Raw genomic sequence first — 19,518 nt, forward strand, 5'->3', positions numbered from 1 at the left:
AGTCCTATTACCTGCTATGTATTACACATAACCAGAAGTTCCCATACATTTTGTCATTGCGTACCACTTGACATTTTTAGAAATTTGGAAATACCACTAGAGCTTGAAAGGTTGAGCAGCGGCTGCTGCAGAGGTGAACAGGGTGGAGGGAACATTTTTCGCCATTTTGTTCTATGCTAAAGACATAAATACAATTTTTGCGTCGTGCCGATCAATTACTATGTACGGTATAAATCTCAACACAAAATTAAGTAATTTTTCGCGGTAGCTTAAAAACCGCTCCATGGTTAACTTAAAACACAGTCACAAATAAGCCACGCAACCAAGTTAAACTTCACGTTACAATTATAGAAGTCAGGAATCAGTTCATTGTAGTACGCACACACCGGTTCCAGACGCAAACTTTCGTCGTTTTACGATGATATTTTACGTGACACCCAACAAAGCAGCAATAACAACAATAAACCGTGCACAGCGTAATGATTACTCCAGCGCCATACATTGGCATATCGCGTAAGTCAGCAGCAGTAGCAAAGCGGCACGAAAACTTTCGATTAACCACCGACAAGAGCCGATGAAAATATCGCCAATGCGAAAACAAGGCGAATCATTACCGAGTAAGGCAGCTACATCTAATGGAGGTAGGAGGGGAGGGGGTACAATACGATCTTCATGTGTCCTGCGTACATCCGAAACAAACATTCTGTGGTAAATCCGTTTTCTTTAAAGTGCTATTTTTGTCATTTAAAAAATAATAATTCTAACTCTACCAGTGCTTGTTTTGTTTACTGGTATGGGTATCACGTGAAATATCTTTACGTACCACCAGCGTCTGAGAACACCTGACAGAGATATTAATGAATTATTGTTTCCGATTGCTGCAGGTGCTGATATGCATCTAAATAATGACTGATGAGCCAACTTACACTATGGAAGAGCTGATCGTAATAAGCATTTTGGCTCACGAATAACCCCATACAGGAAAATCAATGAGAGATATTCAATATGATTTCACTGCAAGGTTTCAGAAACCTTTCCCAACAACACCAACAATTTTACCTTCTATATCTACATCTACATTTACAGGGATACTTTGCAAATCACATTGAAGTACCTGGCAGAGGGTTCATCGAACCACCTTCACAATTGTCTGTTATTCCAATCTCGTATAGCGCGCGAAAAAAACGAACACCTATATCTTTCCGTACGAGCTCTTATTTCCCTTATTTTATCGTGGTGATCGTTTCTCCCTATGCACGTCGGTGTCAACAAAATATTTTAGCATTCGGAGGAGAAAGTTGGTGATTGGAATTTCGAGAGAAGATTCCATCGCAAGGAAGAACGCCTTTTTTTAATGAGGTCCAGCCCAAATCCTGTATCATTTGAGTGAGACTCCTTGTCATATTTCGCGATAATACAAAATGTGCTGCCCTTATTTAAACCTTTCCGATGCACTCCGTCAGTCCTATCTAGTAAGGATCCCACACCGCGCAGCAGTATTCTAAAAGAGGACGGACAAGCGTAGTGTAGGCAGTCTCCTTAGTAGATCTGTCGCATTTTCTAAGTGTCCTGCCAATAAAACGCAGTCTTTGGTTAACCTTCCTCACAATCTTTTTTATGTGTTCCTTCCTATATAAGTTGTTCGCAATTGTAATTCCAAGGTATTTAGTTGAATTCACAGCCTTTAGATTTGACTGATTTATCGTGTAACTGAACTTTAACCTTGGAAGAAAAAGCTCAGAACGAGAACCAAAACGACTGGAAACGTGTGTGGAGGTTTCAGCGTCTGTCCAATCTTCGCCAAAAAAGTCCCTTCGTAAGCGGTCACTGAAATTCGGAGATCGATATTCGACATGGTAAAAACACATGAAGAATGATTTGAAGTTAAAGGCATTTAAACCTTAATTTGTAGTTAATGAGATGCTAAAATATCGTGAGGCTTGTGGCCGAAAGCCCGATGTCTTTACTCTTTACTCTTCCTTCAAGGGGGCATTATGTCGCAGTGCCCAAGCGAGGATCATTTATTTCAGGAGTAAAGAAAAGCCACATTTTTGTGAAGAACTTGAACACCACCCACCAAATGCCATGATCTGAACTGCAATGTCTGCAACTCATTTGGTAGGTCCACATTTCTTTGGCACTCCATCACATTGCGTATCTCATCATGTTACGAGGTTGGTTTATTCCACACGTGCTACGTCGGCGACTGCTGGGAATTGTGTATGGTTCCATCAGGGTGGAGCACCAGCCTCTCACTTATTGCCGTCACACAATATCTACACGAGCTATGTTCTTACAAACAGATTGGCCGTGGTTCTATTCATTTCCTCCCACCTTTGGAGTGGCCGGTCTAAAGTTTTACCTGTCGTCTTGGGCAAGGCATTATGATGTTTCATTAAACAGAAAGTTGCTGCTACACGTTATGAGACATTTAACCAACATAAGTATGCTGTTTGATTTGCATTTACTACTGACACAACAGCAATGTTAGGAGATTTTCACATCGTACATGGAGGAAAGTCATACTCTAATCAGACCGATGGTGTGCACTCTGAAATAAATAATAAAGAGTAATGACACTATGGCAAAGTTGTCTTCTGTCATGAGCCCACGTTAATACATTGCGATTATCTATGAATATGTTGACACTTGATAGGGGGTAATGGGACTTCGTGATCAGTCTGCACAACTGTATTTTGCAAATAAAAATAAAGAGTATGGCAGAGAGAGTTTTTCATTGTTGTATGCTGAGGTATCTTCCTGAACCCACTGCCAGTAGACGTAGAACACTGTCGGCGGTGAGTGTCATCTAAGCAGCAGTTGAAGTGTTCCACACTTGCAGGATCTTCCCCCAACTTTAAAACTTAGCTGTGGGCGTATCCGTATGCTCGATGGGTCTGCTTGGATTCCTTGTCTCGACAAACACATTATTTGTTTGAAACTTTCACACTGTGCAATAAAGCGCTCTTTTTTTCACACTACAAGAAACTCTTACCAAGAACGTCCGCCTCTAAAAGCATTCCTGCATAATATTGAGTACATCCACATCTACATCAATACTCCGCAGACCACCTGACGATGAGTTTCGGAGGGTACTTCTGGTCCCACTGATGGCTTTTGGAAGAATGATTGACGATAAACCACTGGAATAGGTCCAGTCTCTCGAATTTTCTCGTCGTGGTCATATTGTGGAAATAATATGTTGAGCAACTCTTCCCGGAACGTGGTCTCTGAATTTCAACAGTAAACCACCGCGTGATACACAACACCTCTCTTACAGCATCTGCCATAGGAGTTTGGTGAGCGTATCTGTAACGCTCTGACGTCGACTAAACGACCCTTTGAAGAAATGTACTGCTCTTTGTTGAAACTTCTTTATCTCTTCTATTAGTCCTACCTGGTAAGGGTGCCATAGTGACGAACAGTGCTCAATAATCGGTCGAACAAGTGTTCTACAAGCTACTTCTTTCGTGGATGAGTTACACTGCCTTGAGATTCCTCCTATGAAACTTAGTCTAACAGCTCCTTTTCCTACTATTTGTTTTACGGTGTCATTCCATTTAAGGTCACTCCAGATGGTTACTCCTAGACATTTTACAATGGATACTGTTTCCAGCAATTTGTCATCAGTCGTGTAGTTGTACAACAGTGGATTTCTTCCCCTTTGTATGGGCAATATGTTCCATTCACTTACGTTCAGGGTCAACTGCCAGTCCCTCTATCATTCATGAATCCTCGGCAGGTCTTTCTGAAAATCCCTACAGCATTCTGGAGTTGCTACCTTCTTCAAAATGTTTGGTAACATTTTTGGAAAACAGCGATCTTGTAAGCCATATAAAATTAAGCTATATAAAATTAATTAAAACCCGGTCTAGATCGCGATGGTTTTGGCCTAGTCGTAAGCCATCTTCAGAATTGCATCATCAGCAGCATTTGACGATGTATAGAACAGTAAACCTCAGTCGATGAAACTTCTGAACTCAAACTGAGCAGTTTCAGCGACTGAGGTTTAGTGACCCACGCTTTTAAACCGAACTAAAAAGTATAACTTAACTGCTCCTAGTCACATACAGATACCTAGCTCCCTACGGAGAGTCCAGAAAATTTTTGATTGTGTATTTTTAACGGCTATGAAAATACTTATAATATAATAAAAAGTGGGGCGCATGCCGTACACAAATGATGTTCGAATACTTCATGTTCTTACTATTATCTATTGCACACCCCTCCTCCTTCCACGTTTTTGGTTTTAAATCTTACACAACCACAAATTTTCAAGACTATCTGTACGGTTCTATGGGGAAATTATCTTAGTTCCACTTAAAAATGAAGAATACTAAAAATTCATTTCAATTTAAATAATTATTTTTCCTTCCTCCAGTGTATTTCGTCGAATTGGAATGGGTTTTAAATGATTGTCTTGGAATATTACGAAACTACGTTGTCGGAGACTGCGAGAAGGACCTTTTGCCATCCGATGGTAGCGCACTATGTGAGTAGTATCATGAAACAGCGCCAACAGGGGCCAGTGTCTAAGACAGCGCAAGTCGAAGATTTGCAAGCGGGAACTTCAAGCTCTTCACAGAGAAACCTACACACGAAAGATAGTTTTTTGTGAAAATAGCTCCTGATGGACATGTAGGAAAGGAACCAGTGGATAGAAAAGGAAATCGTAATGTTAAACATTAAGTAATTTTCTGTGTCACATTGAAGTTCAACCTGAAAGCATTTTTTCCTTACTTAAAACAGTGTAATGGAATGTTCAATCTTCTATAGTAACTACTAAGTACGAACATTACAAAGAATTTTAGACATTCTTTTCCATACGAATTCGTCGAAGTACAATTTCGGCTGTGAGTAATAATTCACGAATCCGATCACTTCGAAGAACTCTTAAGATTTTATCTCGTTTCAGCAGACACGCAGTAGCTTTCATTGTATTACTGTTGCCAATAAACATGTTAGTTATAGGACTTTTGTTGTGTATCTAGCATCTGAGCAACACGAATTTTAAAAGTTTTGTGAAGTGTCAGCATTCCTACCTAAAGTGTTGGGAAGAGGAAGTTAGTGGGCTCTGAGTGGATGGCTCGGCCACTGTCTCTTTGTCTTAATAGTCGTCCATCCATATAACTGGCAGTGTGTCATTAAGAAGTCTCTCCAAACGCTCGGAGAATTTTACACACTCGAACATATATTTGTGCAAATACATCCAGACATTATGAATAAACTCTAATTCGTATTCCTGAGGAACCATCACACCAATTTAGTTTGTGAGTACAGCCATCGTTGAAATCACTCTTTCCAGAACGACTAGAAGTGTCATATCTGGTCCTTCCAACTATGGAGAAAGAAATGTGATTATTAACTTGAAATGTCAGATCTACGAATCTCTCAAAATATTTATATACTGCCAGCAATATGAATACAAATTTCTAGAAGATCTTTTTCAAAAACGCACTTTGTCGCACTTACTCAGTACTTCGTTCTTGCAAGTTAAAGCTTGTTTATTACAGTGCACAATGATTTAGAGAGGAAAGGGGTCTCTCAGAGAAATGTTTTCTGTTTAAATGTATGTGCACAGCGAACACAGGAGGAAAGTCCAGTACCTGCAGCGGAAAATATCGCCCTGTTTCATGTTAACAGTTCCCTTGAATTTTTAATTTTTAATCAGCCAACCTGGAGTTAATTAAAGAGACAACTGTTTTATACTCCAGGTCTATTCTAACCTGAAACCATATCCTCATTTTCATTGTGTTTGTTATTGCTTTTGGGCAATGTAATTTTTCAGTGCAGTGTTATTATTTGTGTCTTGATGACTGGTGGCAGATTTTCCTTTCATTTCTTTGTCCCTGCAAGATGCTCCACCACAGGTTTGTATCTGACCGAAGAAAATGTTGACACACCTACATGAACAAATCGTGTTAAAGAACTCACAAGGAAGGTTAAAACATGAAAATAAGGAGTTCCAGGCGCAGTCCCATACTCAGGGTAAGCTTTGCAGCTGCAGGCGGAAGTGTTTGGACAATATTAGGGCTCCAGGAAGAGAATTAAAGATTTTAATACTTTCACTCCCTCAAAGCAAAATGCTCCGACTCTTAACTACCACTAGAGTGATCTATTGCGACTTTCAATAGGTTAAACAATTTCAACGTTTCCCAACATGGAATAAAATCTAGCCGTTTCCTGTTTTCGTGAACATTTGAAAACTCAAATGAATAAAATGTTTTGTTGTACACCTAATTTGATATTAGTATTTTGGCCTTGATTGAGCACTACTAAGAGTATTTTCTTTGTTTTTATTACGTATGTTGTGCAGACAGAGCGATATTACAGCTGTGTTTTCAGTTCTGTTTGATTTGATTAAGTGAGGCATTTGCATTAAGATGTGGTTGTCTGGTACTCATAGTTTTAAAGGAAATATAAAATAAATGCTCTAATCTGATTGTAAAAAACTAATATATTCATAAACTTGCGTTCCAAGCTGTGGGAGGAAGAGCGATTATGCATGACGGAAACGACAAGGACACCTTGGGACTCTGGAATGAAACTGCTGCTTGATCCAGGTCAACAGTAGAGGCCGCTGGCGATCAACCGATGATAATGAAGTTTCCATACGTATCCAATGAGAAAGTGGCAAATTTGCAGAGTATTTATCCACGTGAGAGTATGCAACTGGTCGATAGGAAAGGATTGCCATGAGTTGTGTATGTTGTATAATTGTACACGTGTTAACTGTGTTTTTTAATTAATACTTCTTAAGACTGCGTCCTCAGGTGACAATGTAAACAGTGGGGAGCTAAATATGCAGGGGGATGCTGCCGGAGACCTGTCTGGAGAGTATTGAAATGTTGAAAAGTAGTGACAACAGATCAAAAGACCTACCAATGATAAAGTTATAAATGCAGAAGACCAAAGCAGCAATCGATGCGATTCAGAGATAAGAAAGTAGGCGTTCGAAATTTTCAACCTTTAAATCAAGTAGTAATGTGGCCCTAGTCATCTTTCCAGAATAGTTTCAGGGAGCCGGCGGTGATTTTTTTTTTTTTTTTATGGGCATTAGTTCGTGGTTCAGGGAGGGGGGGGGGGGAGGGTTGTTGCCATCATACTGGTTAAACATACCTCATTGATATGCGTCTCTGTCCAAATGAAACACAATAAACTGAATACGTTTCCTACAACTCCGACAACCTTCCTCTTGAGCAAACTGGATTCCGTCCAGAACGGAGCTGCGCTGATCAAGTCTTATCTTTAACAGAGTTTGCTGAAGCAGGATACCAAACGAGGCACAAAACATCAGTTGTTTTCGCCACTCTAAGTGCAGCATATGACAGTTTGGAGGCATGGACTGCTTTATAAATTATTACAACCTGTCCCATGGAAACGGACATCAAAACTAACTTACATCATGTTCAGTGGGAGGATATTTACTTTAACTACAGAAAAAGACACTAGCTGCCCAAAAGTATTGAATAATGGTTTACCACAGGGATCCGTCCTTGCTCCTTTGCTGTTTAATTTATATATATCTGATATCCCTCCAACACAGTCCAGAAAGTTTGGCTTTGCAGACGACTAGGCGATAGCTACCCAACACAAGACTTGTGAAAGAACTGAAGAAATCCGAAATTCTGATCTATGTATCTTAAGCCACTATTTCCGCAAGTGGAGGCTACAACGAAACTCAAGTAAAACAGAAGTTTCATGTTTTCATCTGTCCAGCAGCTTGGCACACAGAGCCCTCGATGTCTATTTTGAAAGAGACAAGCTTCATTATAAAATGCACCCAAAATACCTTGAGATCATGTTAGATACGACACTTCCTTTTAAGGATCACTTGACACGAACGTCTGCTAAGTTCAAAACCAGATACAACATTCTTCATAAACTATGCGGCTCTCGCTGGGGATTGTCAAGAGACACTCCTTGGGTACCAGCATTTGGCTTAGTATACTCAATAGAAGACTACAATGCGCCTGCCTGGCTTAATAGTTCCCATGTAAAAAAGATACACGTACAACTTAACGATGCCATGCGCACTGTTAGTGGGTCAATACGACCTACTCCCACATACTGACTACCTATATTGAGCCACATTCCACCTCCTGATACTAGACGAAAGATACGAGAAGGTTGCTAATAACACCGACCTTCCAGTAATGGACGACGTATTCCCTGCGGAGCGAGAAAGACTAAGATCGAGACATCCCTCATCACAGTCAGGATTACCGTGGTAACTGAATTCAATAACATCGATGAATGGAAACGCTGCTGGTAATAAAACTGTTGCCTACAATGCCTGAAGCTGCCTTGCGTCCAGAAGAAACACTGTGGACTCGACCAGCCTCGGGAAATTTGGACTATCTTGAACAGCATCCGAACGGGCCATGGACGATGTGCAGACGCTCTCTACAGGTGGGGGCAAATCTTCACCATCATCGTGTGACTATGGTGCGGAGCGACAGACGGTTGCTCATGTGCTGCATGTGCCTGCAAGGGTCCTTTCGAAGACTTCCTCATAGCTGTGAGTGATGTTATAAAATATATAAAAGACCTTGATATTCATGTATAGCTATTGTTATTTGTGTTATTTTACGCTGGACAGCTGTGCTTAAATGTTGACGTGTAGTAGTTTTATAGCCTTTGTACACGTATTGCCATACGAGAAATGAATAAGTAATTATTTTTTAAATGTACAGAACTCCTCTCAGAAACCGAAGTTAAGTTGCATTATAACTCTTGCAGCTGTGTCGGACAAATCGGGGTGTCTTCTTTAGTCGTCAGGATTGGCCAGACACATCAGCAATATTTGCGCTGCTGCCAAAAACAGATACTCCACGTTATAAATGAACTGCACCTTTTTTTTTTTTACTCCTCTAGCGACGAGCTACCGTACTGTGACACGTGCATGTATGGACTGTGGACATATACTTGGGAAGAATTAAAATATTAATTAATTATTTATGTTGACTTTTTTGGGGTGATACCTTAAACTACTCCTCTTATACTTGTGATCGTTTTTGCTGCAATATGATTACGATACCACTCTCTATGTGGGCATCTTCAGAGAGGCTGGGTGAGTTTCTCTTCGGCAAATTTAATACTCGTTTGGCCAGCGGATTAATTTTCTTTTCTTTGTCTACTTCTGTGATTATGTCCACTTCCACCACATGTATGGGATAGTCCTAAATATCTAAGTGCTATCAACGTCTGGTATTAGCCGATTTCCAGAAATGCATCGTACTCTGATACATTTTTTGCTAATATTTCTGGAGTAAATTACAAGAATAAAAAATAATGCCTTTGTTTGGAGTAGTTCTTGAAGAATTTGGATACCTTTGCAGTTGTGTCCATCCTGACTCAACGGCCAGCAGATCCATAAAATGCGCATCACATACACAGCGAGAAACATCTACCGCATGCTATTTTTATTATTAGGATAAGATGAAATCGGCAATGCATTAGCAAAGTTGTATTGTATTGTGTTGTATGTTAACTGGAGGCCTAGAAACGACGGAGAGGCTCCGTCCTCGCCGCAGCCGCAGTGGTCCACAACCCCACGACGACTACCGCAGTCCACTTCACCCCTCCGCCACCCCACACCGAACCACCCAGCCCCCCCCCCCCCCCCCCCGCATGGAACGTCTCACACGGGACGAATGTTAGAGTAATGGTGGTGTACGCGTACGTGGAGAACTTGTTTGCTCAGCAATCGCCGACATAGTGTAGCTGAGGCGGAATAAGGGGAACCAGCCCGCATTCGCCGAGCAGATGGAAAACCGCCTAAAAAACATCCACAGACTGACCTGCTCACCATACCTCGACACAAGTCCGCCTGGCGGATTGGTGCCGGGGACCAGGCGCTCCTTCCCAATCTGGAAAGCCGTGCGTTAGACCGCACGGCTAACCGGGCGGGTCCACATATAATTACAGAAGTATTCTACAAACGACACCAGTTTAATTTGCTGGCTGAGAAAACTTTTCTTTTTATCTGTTGTTTCAACATTCTTCTGAATGTGTATAACAATAATGTTAATCAGCATTAATATCCGAAAAACCCGTCTCCGCAATTGACAGGAGTGATACACCCAAGGGACCTGGCGCTCGACCCGTGAGTACAGCATTCGTATCCTGATGGCTCCAGAAATTTTCATCACTAGTACTTGGATGGCAAAGAAACGAGAGGCAATGGTGTACAATTTACAATTAGTAAACTCTAGACCAAAGTCCTTGGTTAAAAGCCACGCCTGTCCTTGATTCCTCACAGAGGCAGGACGTACGAGACTTATGGTCGGCGTATCAGATGCGAAATATCACGCCAGAAAGTTGCCTTGGAGCTATTGGAATCGCGATGGCTCTGTACTGGCACCGGCCTCATCTTGCCTTTTCCTTTAATTCCATGGATATTTGTAACTGTCTTCACCAGATTAGTTTCGCCACCGACAGTGTGGTAACGGGAAGCGAACCTCCTGCCACAGACAACAGTTGCTGCATTAAGATGACGCATGTGAGGACCGCAACTGTCTGGTCACAGGGAAACGTTAGATTAGAAAACAAAAAACTGTTGGCAACGCAGTGGGTAACAAATGATCATTTATTAAAGTGATGGGTAGACAGATAAGTACTCAACTTCAGAGGAAGAATGGTCTTCTGGGAACTATTTGGCGAATGAGGGAAGTAGTCCTTGATTTCAGCGGTTTCTGTGGCTCATAACTATTGGTAGATGGATCCACTATTTGTAAGTCGTGTGGTGGAAGCATAATGTGGTTCCTGTTACGTGCGCCTTTTCTGAGGCGACTGATGGTAACTACGATATTGGAATGCCTGTGTTGTTCAGAAATACGGTGCTGTATTCCTTCGGGCATGCGTGAATGTCCAGATGAACAGACACTGATGCTACTACAGCCGTTATTATACGCATGAAATATATTCGTTCGTGTAAGCGGAAAATTCGGGTTCGAGTCGAGGTCCAGCACAAATTTTTCTTGTCGTCACTGCAGTATACAGACAATTGTTATTGGTATTCGCAACTGCGAATACGTATCACGTTGTCGTAACTACGTGGCGCCACTCTGGGGACTATCCAGATGTGTGGCACCCTCTATCGCTGTGTACCGTGTCAGACGGCGGACACAGCAATAACTAATGCCAAAACACTCCACTGCGCATTCACACGTCACAGCCTTTCGCAACACGAACGCTCGACACTTTATTATACTTGAAAAAGGAATGCAGTGCTGGTTGACTTCCTCTGGGACCTTGTCGAGAACAGGAATGAGGGGCTCCTATATTGTTGCTACTGATCAATGCTAATTTAGTACAGTTAATTATATAGAAGTAAATAACGTCACACATACGCACGTCTTTGGCGAAGGTAAATACAGCGATAATTTTACATTCCTCTTCCTTAAGTGACCTCCGTCGCAGGAAAGTACCCCTGATGGGCAGTGCTCTAATCACTTTCAAATAATTATGACCTTGAATCTTTATGATGGTAATATGGAGCCGCAGGTAATTTTCCTCCTCAAATTCATGAAATCGCATTTGTTGTCCACAAAAGACCCTGACTGCGTGGAAATATCTGTGCTCAGTAGGCTACGAGATGGAACTCTGATTCTGTCTATTGCAGTGACAAGGCACTTGGAATTTATGCATTTAAAATTATAAAATTTTAACAAGAAGAATAAAAGCATTGTAATAAAACTGAATAGTTCTCATTGGTATTTAAAATAGAAGTGATTGGTGAAAACTTGCTTCTCTCTCCGTCAGTCCAACCCTATTCAAAATTGAATGATGTCCAGTGGGAAACGTATCACTTGCTTGGCAGGTGGAGTTGAGTGACACTGTTATTTTAACATTTCGGCCGAATGCCGGCCCGACCTACCTTGTAGTCGCCCAGGTTGTCGACGACGCAGGGCAGCGAGATGTCGCGGCCGAGCGCCACCGTCGCGTTGGGGATGGGCTCCACGAAGCGCGGCATCGGCGCCTCCGCCACCGCTGCAACACACGCACACCGTCTCTCTGTTAGCCTGGCCAAATTATGATCTGACCTGGGCGAATTTACTTCATTGGCGATTAAAGTAATATTTAATTCAACAAACATTACCTTTTAACATATCAAAAATCAGACAAAATCGTATCCTGGAAAAGCACCTAAAAGTCATGTTCAAAATGACAGCAATTTTTCAAAATTGTTCTATTGTTCAATGTTATCTTACGCGTTATTTTGAGGAACATTCCCTTCCTTCAGGTAAAGTTTGCTAAAAATGGCTACTGCTAGACAATTTATTATATTAGCAAAAAAAAAAAAAAAAAAAAAATGGAAAATGGTTCAAGAGGCAGTCATTTTCTAGCGCAGAAGTGTGCTGATGGTACACACGCGGCCAGCAATTTCTGTCGAAGCGATGTCTTCACAAGCGCTGGAAACAGATTGCGTGTCACGCCGAAAATCACGCACTCATAAGAACAGCTTTGATATATGGAAAAAACAACAATCGCAATCGAAGTGTCCGTTTAGCTGAAAGATTTTTTGGTCTCAACTGACTGCTTGTTTTGTGGATCTGTTGTGGATTTTCCTTCACAATACAAACCGAAACGAGATCAAGTTACTACGAAGGTACGTATTTAATGAAACCATTAAAAATACTGTGAGAAACGCTGCGATGAATGGTCTTATATGATAAAGTACGTCAAGAATATTTTCTGTGAGATCTCCGTGCTGCCGACTGCACATGTTGTGCAAACATTCGTAGTGGTAAACATTTTCCTCAATAATATGCACATATCGAACAGTTATCAAAGAGACAGAAACAAGGACGACCAGTCAATGAAGAACATGAAGCAGTTTTGCTAAAGACATGTACTTTCCTTGAATCTAGTGACGAGGAACAAATTATATATATATATATAATAGTGAAAATATTTCGAAATGTTTTCTAAATTAAAATCTTCCAAAAAAACTTCTGGTAGCCGCATTAGCTGTTAATAATTCCTTTGTTATAGTATCATTCACGATCGGTTTTGCTATGATTTAATCACATCCTCAGATTTATACATATACGAAAAATATAATGACACTTAGAAAGTATAATAATGGCAAAAACTAAGAAAATTAAACTTGATAGATAGGTGAACAAATACTCGCGTAACTAATTTACCATTACTGTACTTCCTAATTCCCATTATATTTTTCATAGATGTATACACTTGAGGGAGTCACTAAATCATAGCGAAACCGGTCGTGTACGATCATGGAGTAAAGGAATTATGATGCGGCTATCAAAGGTTTTTTTACAAGATTTTAATACTTTTTTTAAATTTCTAAAAATATATCCCCTGTGTATCTAAGCTTTGGATGCCCAAATGGTAAAATAGTATGTTGAAAGGAAGTGACCGAAAAGCATTTGGTAGAAGCCACGTGGAAAGAAAGCTTGAGAAACATTACTGTGAAAGTGTTGTAACATCTGGTGAAAGTACAAAAGTTGACATTATAACCTTAAAAAAAATTGCTGATCAAATTCTTAGATCTTATGACGCAAATTTAAAAGACTGTGATCCTGAATATAATAAACAAAGCACTGGCGGCCTTGCTGGAATACTCATCAGTAGCACGCAACTGTAGCGAAGAGACTTCTAACTTCTCAAGATTCTCTCTAAAATGTTGTGTACTTCCTCATGGGTAGCGTATTATAATGAACCAAGATTTAAAGGAAACTTCTAGAGATAACAAAAATTTACGGTACCAGCTTCTTTTTCAGTAATACTTTAATTAAATTTTAGCTACAAATTACGTGATTCATGTTTTCCAAACTTTTACGTTATTCATCAGTGCATTTGACAAAATTTCCCGTCTTTTCAAGTTGGTGCAGAACATAATAATTATTTTGCACATTGCTGTGAATTAAACTAGCGCTAAGAAAATTAGCACGTACAATCACTCGGCAGGAGAAGCCAAATATTCAATGTCTTAAGTTCGTGGCATATTACGAAATCTTAAAACTTATTTTTATTTTATCTAATGCAAACAATGCTTCTAAATTTATCCTAGCATTTTTGTAAAAATAATATAGCTTCCCTTAAATTAGTCGCTGTTGAAGAAACAGGAAATGTTAAAATACAGTAATCTGAATCATTATCGTTTCTGGAACATCCTAGAAGGAATTGTTCCAAGATACAGAACAAATTGCACGCCACAATCGGCAGTCGTTGTACGATGGTTGCTGAGGCAACATCTACCACCTAAGTTATGCAAGAAGCGCTTTTTCTTTGTCTCTTTTAGTTCTTTGGAAACATGTATTTGAGAAGATTTCTTCTAGTGTTTAGGTATGTGATTTTATGAACTGACATTAAGGTGAGAAAGCTCGTTTTAATATGTAAAGAATTCTCGTTTTTAAGTTCTGGAATGGTAATAAGAATAAAATTCGTGAAATAAATCAGCAAATCATCTGATAGAAGAAAAGCTTCATCAAAACCTAGACCCATCCAACATTCCTAGACATCAAAGAAATCAAGAGTATACAGAGGGTACGACAGTATTCTTTCCTAATAACGTTATTTAGAAGTGTTAGTAATTCCATCATTCCGATAGTATCAGAAATATACTTTAGAAGCAACGTCTATTGCTAAAAAGGTACATGTTACTAACAGCATATTTTCAAAAGTGTTTGTACTGAAATAAAGCATAGGAAAGAGTACATTATGCTATCCATTCAAATTTGAATTGTTTCCAGCCGACACCTGTGATATTCTGTGCCAAATGACACTACCCAGCTTGTCGAGTATCGTACCTGTTGGGAAGTCATAGATAAAATCAAATTGGGTGGTGGCTGATAACCGTAAGGCTCGTTGACGTTGTGGGAATGTATGTGGTCCAGCATAAACTATGCTCACTGGTTTACGAGTGGCTATGATTTAAATTTTACCTCGCCGAACAGATACTTTTCCGTCCCACAGGTAAGTACAACACAACAAGATGATAAGAGCGGTGCCTTTTGTATTCACCTGATAGCAGTGCGCTAACTTGCTCATAAATAAAGTCCTATTTGTACTTTCAGCCCCTACTCTAGTATAGTGCAACGAAACTTTACTCAGGGTTGGGTTATGGACAGGAATAATGTTCGTACACAGAATTTAAGGGCGATCTGAGGTATTGTCCGATCAAACAAGGTAATATATTTGTGTATTGATACTTAAAATGTTACTGATATTTCAAGTGACTTTGATGCAGTTCGTGCACGCTACAAGGTTGCGTTGTCAACACGCGCATGTAGATTATGAAACGTTCTTGACCGCCTGGTTGGTCCGAGAAACATGAAAGTGCCAAAACAAAATTCATATCAGTTAAAAATTGTTACCAGATAAAACACAGTTAGTTAAGTCCCATAAGATTTCACACACATCATCATCAAAACACAGTTATTCATTTCTCTTCTGTGATGCGGTCTATTCTTGCTGTTGACTCGGACTGAAGACATCTTAAGATATTAATTAACACACTGTTCTCACTTATCATTCGGGACCTTGGACGCAAGCGGTATAAACGAACTCTCATCAAAGTTAGTTTCAATTGTTTGACCAAATGCAAGGCGGAATATACCTCTACGGCGGGCTAACGAGACGACACACTACGTGACATTCTTTCTCTTCTGTTCAACGTAGATCAGAGACAAAACAAATTTTCACTAATTGTTTTTGTCGTGTTGAAGACATAATATAATTTTTATCTGATGCAAACTGCCGGCATACGGAGAGACGCAGCCAATTTCACAGATTTCCGCACTCAAGTTGCCACGTAATTGTGACTTATTTAATTTCATAATTACAAAAAAGGTCTTTCACACAAATACGTCGATCGAAATATTGTAGCATTTCTGCAACCTTATTATGGAAATGCGCAAAATGTACCTACGGAAAGCAATGTGGATGTCTCGGACAATTTTGTATGTAAAAGGATTTGTCACTAAAACGGGAATTACCTTAGATGCCAATCAGTTGCCTCTGCACATCCACAGGGGCGCTTTCAACTGAATTGGCAAACGTTCTCGAGAAGAGACCAAAACAGATGTAAGATTGACAGTGTCCTCAAAACCTTTATAGAACTGTCCTTATAATTTTTGCTAGGCCACAATGAGTTCTTCAAATTTCGCGCTTCCTTTAACGCCAATGAGCTTCGGGAACTAGACAGTGTTCTCGGAATGTGTCCCTTCTATAACGCGATTTTATTTTTAAATTAATCCGCAGTAAATCAGAAGGAAGTTGTTTCCCAACTTTCATTGTCTCACTGAGGACAGCGTGCAGTCAAGGCCACTTAAAATGCGATGTCTGCAATCCATTTCGGATGTTCTAATTTTCGTCCCTGCACTCTTTTTTCCGTCATAAATTTAACAATAGCGAGTTTTAAATTGAAAAATCGTCCCAGGAAAGCCCTTTGTCTTAACCAACATGCTTTGTAGTAATATATAAACCCTTCATAACTTTTCTTCGGTTCCATCTACTGTTACTAGCAATAATGGAATAATTTGTTCGATTTCATAAATTTCACTATCCACTCTACCAATTTCTTCATGTGCTACATGGCTGCAAATTTAGCACAAAGTATTTCTTGACTTACTGAGCAATGGATCCAGTTTGTCGATCGTTGTAATGTTTTCGATCTTTCACTGTCAACTAAATCTTTAAATTCTTTCTGCATGGTATCGTAATATAGTTTCATAGTAAATTTAAGGTATCCGTCGCTTATGCGACAGCATAATAGGTGCTGAGAATTCTCACCCTTCTGTCACTCCCTATCATTTTGAAAGGCTTGTCACGGTACGTCACTGCACTACCTCTTTTTGTGCAAACATTCGTTGGTCGTGTGAACGTACTTTATACAACGAACAAACAGCGAAGGGAAAACCGCGCTGACACTACGATTCTGCCGAACTGAAGATTGTCGTGCCGACCGAAAAATGCCATACAGCAGTATTAAGTGGAACGTCGCGCTGATCCGATTACTTCCGCGAAGGAACGAGCAAAGCTGAGACAGGCCGAGCCGTGGCCCGCGTAAAGTTTGACCCTGCTTTACAGAACGAAACAGATGAGTTACTGTGTTTCGATGTACCCGTTAATGCACTGTTAATGAAGTTGTCAGGTTTGCTGCTGTATCCGCGCAAACTGTCCAGTGTGTCCACAAAGAATGATGTATCATTCTTTGTCTTCTAACACAGCGCAAGAACAGTGGTCACAAAAAGACCATAAGCGGCAATGACCGGAGACCAGCATGATGCCTTGTCAGTGACAGTCGGTTTCAAACTCCAAAAGAATTGCTGGAGTTGTTTTCTTTGTAACAATGCTCGCAGCAGCACCCTAGGCTGCACGCCTTCAGTGGGTGGTATGGTTCGATGAGTTGCGATTTTGCTTTTTTTTCTTCATATGTCGCAACGCATTAAGTGGACCGACGACACTGTGGGCGCTTAACCCACAGTGTGTGGAGAGTGTGGTTCAAGCCGGAGAAGGTTCCATCATGTTTTGAGTGGTGTTTGAGGTATCATGAATTCTGCCCACTCATTCATGCTACTGTGAACATGAACCTGGATCATTATTTAATATTCCTGGTGAAAAAGTGTCACTCTTTCTTATAGATATTCATAGCAAGAGCAATGTGGGCACTCCTGTCTTTCAAGATAACAGCCCTGTTCATTTGCTCACCACACTGAAGCCGTTATCTAGGCTGCACACTATGTCACGTGCTATCTGCGTGATGTTGCCTGAGGGTGACAATTTTTTGTTCGGTGTGCTTATACTGAAGAGGGCATGGTGATCTTGGAAGCTTATACTGAAGCTGATATTGAAGAGGAAATGAGGAACTTCGGAGTTTTTAAAAGAATCAGATCAACCGTATAAGTATAAAAAGATAAACTGTATCACATATTAAGCATGTACACAATCTGACCAACAGTGGCACAGAAGTTTTTGATATTAAATAGACAGCAGTCCACCAAATAGTTATTGCGTAAGAAAGTGATCCGATTATCGTATTTATAAATGAAAACAGACATAGTAAGAAGGGAAACTGCGTGGCATATTAAAACTGTGTGTCAAACCGGGACTCAAACTCGGGACTTCCTCCGTTCGTGGACAACCATTCTACTGAGTTACCTAAGCACGACTCACGACCTGTTCTCACGGCTTTACTTCTGCCAGGATCTCATCTCCTACCTTCCACTCTTGACAGAAGTTCTCCTGGGAAACTTCTGTGAACTCTGGGTAGCTCAGTTGGTAGAGCATATACACGCGAAAGGCATATGTCTCAGGTTTGACATCCGGGACGCTAAACACTGACCTTCTTCAGTGTAATTCATAGTAAGCCTACACACTCCAGAGTATTACTGCTGCCGGCAGTGCTGAAAGCTTTCTGTTATGATGAGAAAAATCGAAAGCACATTTTTACGTTCTCGTGCAGCGGGTAACAGAGGTTTAGAGCCGGTAGAATATTGATGCGAACCTGGATCTCGAAACGCTAAAAAGTCAGGTCACACATTAACATAGTACCATGACAGAGCAGGATCAGAAACAAACGCAGATGTAACGGTAGCTTTCTGAGACCGTTATGCAACTATGAGCTCACCGGTGTGTTCACAACAACCGATCCAGTAATCTTCCTCCTGAAGTTCTCAGGTACAGAACTGAGTGACATCTTTTCGCAGAAAAGGATCTACAACATCAGTAGCAAATTGATGGTTACATCTAATTTTGAGAGGCAGATTGAGAGAGGGGGACACAATTCAGACAAAAAAGCCAACGAGCGATGAAAGCCATTCCGGATACTAATGAAAAAAGTATAACTAGTGATGTCCGAGGCCCTAACAAGCTCCTTGGGTCAAGTGGGTCAGGACGCCCACAAGAAGCATTTGCCGTCATATAAATATCACAGGAAAGTGTAGGAAAACATCGATAGGGAGAGTAGGAGAAGCTTACTTACGAGCAACAGCAGCAGAGGAGAAAATGCAAGAAAAGTCAGCTGTACGCATGGCACAGTGATGTCTGTACTCGATTCTCAAAAATCTTTTGCAATCGTCCGTAGTCTAGGCATGGACGTCAGAGAAGCTCTGTTGACACCACCCAAACGGAGCAGTTTTTCCTGTGCCTCTTTTCATACACGTGCCGGCGTGCCTGGTTCAGGAAACAACACAATGACGTGTACGTCATATACGTTGCAAAGCCGCTATGTGAAACTAAATTGGTGTGCGATTTTATGAAAAGGCAATCACTTGTTTGCTTTAGACTTACGTACTATGCATTGTTGCATTGTTCGTGATTTGTTTGGTTTTCTAACGGACGGCCAAGCTTGTTCGGCGTTTTTAGCTACATACACACCCAGACTGCTGAACTGCGCTACATAATACACGTTGTACTGCCAGATTTGATTGTAATATATTTAAAAGTTTCTGTGCCAAATGTACATAAACTGTTTTAACATTCCAAAATATTTGCGTATTCGGGCGCCATGAACGTCCGTTGCATTTTATGTGTATTATTAAT

At 40.6% G+C, this 19,518-nt stretch overlaps 1 protein-coding gene across 1 annotated transcript in view; it reads right to left on the reverse strand.

The window, feature by feature from the left end:
- Nucleotides 1-19,518, reverse strand: part of LOC126481602 (lachesin-like) — a 760,765-nt gene that overhangs the window by 369,275 nt on the left and 371,972 nt on the right. The window contains exon 2 of the mRNA XM_050105472.1: nucleotides 11,882-11,994. Coding sequence (XP_049961429.1) covers nucleotides 11,882-11,977 — 96 coding nt within the window. The 5' untranslated portion in view covers nucleotides 11,978-11,994. The remainder of the gene's footprint in view (nucleotides 1-11,881; nucleotides 11,995-19,518) is intronic.

Source organism: Schistocerca serialis, chromosome 1 (genome assembly GCF_023864345.2).
Source record: "Schistocerca serialis cubense isolate TAMUIC-IGC-003099 chromosome 1, iqSchSeri2.2, whole genome shotgun sequence".
NCBI classification, from domain to species: Eukaryota; Metazoa; Arthropoda; class Insecta; order Orthoptera; family Acrididae; genus Schistocerca; species Schistocerca serialis.